General features: G+C 45.6%; 1 protein-coding gene across 1 annotated transcript; it reads left to right on the top strand.

Moving 5' to 3' along the window:
* Nucleotides 1–1,946: 1,946 nt before the first annotated feature.
* Nucleotides 1,947–2,591, top strand: LOC115240076. Its single transcript, XM_029815047.1, has one exon. The coding sequence runs from the start codon at nt 1,947–1,949 to the stop codon at nt 2,589–2,591; it is 645 nt and encodes a 214-aa protein (XP_029670907.1).
* The last annotated feature ends 2,560 nt before the right edge of the window (nt 2,592–5,151 follow it).

The following is a 5,151-nucleotide window of genomic DNA, read 5'->3' as shown; positions in this document are numbered from 1 at the left end:
CAGGAATGCTTGTCAGGTGAGGTTGTTCAGAAGAGGCAGGTGAATAGTCAGAAGGAAGAAGGGGAGTAGGAATTCTTGTCGGGTAATGTTATTCGGAAGAGGCAGATGAATAGTCAGAAGGAAGAGAGGTAGTAGGAATTCTTGTCCGTTGATAATTGAGAGAAGGTGAGAGAGAACGTTCAGGAGACTGGTGAGTAGGAAGGAGGAGGATAAGAAGAAGAAGAAGTAGAGGGACGAGGTTGTTTATTATGTGTTTGTTGAGCTTCGTGTAAGTGTTGAATTCTTAAAGTGAAAGAATGTTTATCTAAATTAACTTTCTTGTAATTTATAATAAAATTAGGGTCCGCGGACGCCCGAGCCAGAAGTTTCCTTATAGTGCGATTTTTTCTATTCCTCGCGGTTTTCACCCAAAGTTTCTATTTCGCAGAAATAGGTTTGGATGTTTGTTTCGTGGTTTCTACTAGGAAACGTACGTCAAGATTAGTAAAGAATTATCCGTTCATGAAAGAAAACTGTTCAATAATTGTTTTCTCTCTTTTTTTTCATTTTTTAGGGAAATAAAAAAAATATAAAAATAATGCAACAAAATATAAGATTTTAAATAAAGGGAAAAATATTTAATATAAAGATTATAATAATGGGATTTATTTAAAAGATGAAAAGAGATGGAAAAAGATTAACTTAAGTCCAAAGCTAAATGTGAAGACCAACTCTTAACATTACGTCAGAGTCTTTAAGTTAATCACACCTGCCGATCCGTAGAGAGAGAAGATTCTTTAAAGTCTAAAGCTAAGTGTGAACACCGACCCTTAACATTACGTCAGAGTCTATAAGTTAGTCACACTTGCCGACCGGTGGATGAAAGAGGAAGAGGGAGAGATGTGCAAAATATTTAATAAATCATACAAAAATATATAATGTTGTCAATAACATGTATGTATAAATACTTGATTAAAGATTGAGATGATTTTCAAGATTGCAAATTGTTTCCTTTAGAAGAAGGGAAGGGAGGAAAAAAAAATAATGTAAGAAAAGGCAAGAAAAAAAAGAAAAATTTTAAGTAGACTCACTACTTGTTGCGTACTGACGAATTTNTGCTGAATTGGAGAAGCGACTCTATCGGTCTTAGAAGAGTTGTACGGAAAGATGGCTCGGAGATCTGCTCGATGACTTTGTGATGTTAGTTAATAACAGTTTTCTTGGCACTTATCACTTAAACGCCACTGATTTCCTAGGTAATTACTCTAAGTCCTTTACGTTGTCACGGAACTCACTCACCGCATTCAACTTTTAGAATCGCGAATGAAAAAAAATGGAAATAAGTGAACCGGGTGTTAGAGCTGATTATTTGCTGGATCGAGAGTTGAATAGTGAGTCAGTCGAGAGCTGAAGACAGAATTGGATTTAAAGTTAAAGGCAGATTGGATTGAAAGCTAAAGACAGACTGTATCGAGAGGCGAAGATAGACTGACTTTTCGAGGAAGGATTTCACGTGTCCTCGAATCTTAACATCTCCTCGCATACCCTCTCCATTAGATAAGCAGATTCCCTTTAACGAATCAAATCTTTAAATGTTGCTCCTCTCATGAGTTGAAGGCGTCTCCCTTCCAAAAGAAGGTAATTATAGTTACATCGACAAAATATCGCTCTAGTTTTTAGAAAAATCTTTATCCAAGGATCTCTTTATACCGTGTTTTCGCTATTAAGTTTTAGAGTTGAAATATTATTTGATCCGTCTGTTTGTTTTGTGGCGGATAACCACCACAAAAGCACGGGCACGCGAAAAAGCCAACGCGCCCCTTTCGAAATGGCGGCAAGCGCGCCCGCCCAAACTCACGCGCTGAACACGTGCAAGCTCGATAAACTACGAGAGCTTGCCGCGACGCGGCGGCAGCCGGGAGTCGGCGCTAGGAAGTAAGATCAAATTCGCGCAAGTGATATCACGGATGGAGCCAAAACAAGCACGAGAAGTAAAGGACATAATCACGCGTCCGCCCGCGCATCAGAAATACGAGACCATTAAGAGGGCCTTGATACAACGACTCGCAGTATCACACGAACAACGCATCCGGCAACTCTTAGAACACGAAGAGTTAGGTGACAGGAAACCATCGCAATTCCTACGTCATCTAAGCACGCTCGCCGGAACGACGGTACCCGACGACCTTCTACGCACCCTCTGGTTGGGACGACTTCCAACACAAATGCAAGCCATCCTAGCTACGCGCACCCAGGATAAGCTGGAGGACGTGGCGGAACAGGCCGACCGCATATACGAAGTCGGAAGCAGGTCGCTAGTATTGACAACTACCGCGCCACAGCAGGCCACCGCACCCGCGTGGGAAACGCAGATAGAGGCCCTACGCCAACAAGTCGCGGCCTTTACCACCAATCTGGCACGAAGCATGCCCAAAGAAAAGACCCGGAACCGCTCCAGAGGGCGACCGAGGGAGCGATCGAGGAGCAGGACAAGGGAGAGAACCCCTCGGCAAGAGGGAGTATGCTTTTACCATCGGCGCTTCGGCAGCAAAGCCGAAAAATGTACAAAGCCCTGTGCCTACAAACCGGAAAACGACGGGGGCAATCGTTGATGGCGGCAAACGATGACAGCCCCAAACCTCGCCGCTTGTTCATGACGGACCAAACTACGAGAATAAAATACCTCATTGATACCGGCTCAGTCGTCTGCGTATACCCGTACTCCAAAGCGGGAAAGCGACAGCAAGCCGAAGCCTATCAACTCTTCGCGGCGAATAGATCAACCATCAACACATACGGGACAGTAACGTTACAACCCGACTTCGGACTAAGAAGAGCGTTCCCATGGCGCTTTATCATCGCCAACGTAACCCAACCGATCATAGGCTCAGATTTCCTATGTTACTACCACCTCCTGCCGGATATACGAAACAAAAAATTGTTAGACGGAGCAACCGGACTCGCCTGCGGAGGAACGGCAAGCAACAAGAAAACGCACTCCATAAAAGCAGTAATAGAGGGCAACGAGTACCAGGACATCCTACGAAGATACCCGGGGGTTACACAGCCAAACAACAACCAAACAAGGGCTAAACATAACACCGTCCACTACATAAAGACAACAAACGGACAACCGAAAACATGCCGACCTCGCAGGCTAGCGCCGGATAAACTGAAGATAGCCAAGGCTGAATTCGAGCTGCTAAGGCAAGAAGGAATAATCCGCCCATCGAAAAGCCCTTGGGCATCACCATTACATATGGTGCCGAAAGGAAGCAACGCATGGAGACCATGTGGAGACTACCGGAAGCTCAACGTACGCACAATACCGGACCGTTACCCAATACCACATATAGAAGACTTCTCGCAAACTCTCCACGGGAAGAAGGTGTTTACCACGATCGACCTCGTGCGCGCTTACAACCAGATCCCGGTACACGAGCGGGATATCCCGAAGACAGCCATTACGACACCATTCGGACTGTACGAGTTCTTATACATGCTTTCGGATTACGCAACGCCGCACAGACATTCCAAAGATTCATAAACGAGGTGATACATGGGCTCGACTATTGCTATGCATACATCGACGATATCTTGGTGGCATCACGCTCAGAAAACGAACACAGGAACCACTTAAAACAACTGTTCGAGCGACTAAACAGCTACGGCATCAAGATAAACCCGGCAAAATGCGCATTCGGAAAGAAGGAAGTAAAATTCCTCGGCTACCTAGTGTCAGCAAATGGAACACAACCACTACCAGAAAAAGTGGAAGCCATCCGAAACTTCCACAAACTAAATACTGTGAAACAGATGAGGCAATTCCTGGGCACAATAAATTTCTATAGACGTTTCGTGCCAAGAGCAGCAGCAGACCAAGCCATACTAAACGACGTTCTGAATGGACCAAAAACAAAAAAGAACGCACCAATCGAATGAACAGCAATACTTGAAAAGGCGTTTGAGAGATGCAAAGACAGTCTAGCACGAGCAACGTTGTTGGCACATCCAGATCCAGGAGCAGAACTAACACTTACAACTGACGCTTCAGATACGGCACTCGGAGCAGTGATACAGCAGAAGACCGAACGGGGATGGCAACCACTCGCATTCATGAGCAAGAAGTTCAACCCAGCACAGCAAAAATACAGCCCATACGACCGCAAACTCCTAGCAGTGTATACAGCTATTAGACACTTCCGACATATGCTAGAAGGAAGAGAATTCACAGTATATACAGATCATAAGCCAATAATCTACGCATTCGGTCAGGACCCGTTACGCAGCTCGCCACTCCAAGCACGCCAACTCGATTTTATCAGCCAATTCACGATCGACATACGACATCTAGCCGGGAAGAAAAACGTCGTAGCAGATGCGTTATCCCGGTTAGAAGAAATACAAATGGCCGTGGACCATGAAGAACTCGCGAGATCACAAGAAAAAGACAAGGAACTCCTATCTACACTACAGGGAGAAACGGGATTAAAACTGGAAAGAATCCCAATACCCGGAACAACCGCATACTTATATTGCGACACAACGACGCCGATAACACGCCCATTCGTGACCCAACCATATAGAAAGCAGGTATTCAAATCCCTGCATGGTTTGGCTCACCCAGAGATCAAAGCAACGGCAAAACTCGTCGCACAGCGCTACATATGGCCAGGGATACAACGCGACTGTAACCACTGGGCACGAGCATGCATAGCGTGTCAAAGAGCAAAGATTACTAGGCATGATGCGACGCCAACAGGAACCTTCCAGGCACCAACAAAACGATTCCAACACATTCACATAGACCTCGTGGAACCTTTACCGATGTCACTAGGAAACGCTACTGCCTGACAATGATCGACCGTTTCACAAGATGGCCTGAAGCCGTCCCTATCCCAGACATAACGGCCGAAACAGTAGCCGAGCGCCTCGTCACACAATGGATATCACGATTCAGAGCCCCCATGAGAATAACAACCGACCAAGGACGACAATTCGAGGCTGACATGTTCAGACGATTGACGCAACTAACAGGCACCAAATACCTGCGAGCAGCGGCTTACCACCCCGCAGCTAACGGAATGGTGGAACGGTTCCACAGACAACTCAAGGCTGCGATAAAATGCCACGCGATGGAAAGATGGACAGAAATCTTATCGATCGTACTAA

Source organism: Formica exsecta, unplaced genomic scaffold (genome assembly GCF_003651465.1).
Source record: "Formica exsecta isolate Colony F162 unplaced genomic scaffold, ASM365146v1 scaffold402, whole genome shotgun sequence".
NCBI classification, from domain to species: Eukaryota; Metazoa; Arthropoda; class Insecta; order Hymenoptera; family Formicidae; genus Formica; species Formica exsecta.
Note: the sequence above shows the minus strand (reverse complement) of the source record. Positions and strands in the feature narration are given on the sequence as shown.

What these genes read in the sequence shown, in the direction of transcription:
- LOC115240076 (XM_029815047.1), top strand. Translation starts at nt 1,947, where the DNA reads ATGGAGCCAAAACAAGCACGAGAAGTAAAGGACATAATCACGCGTCCG.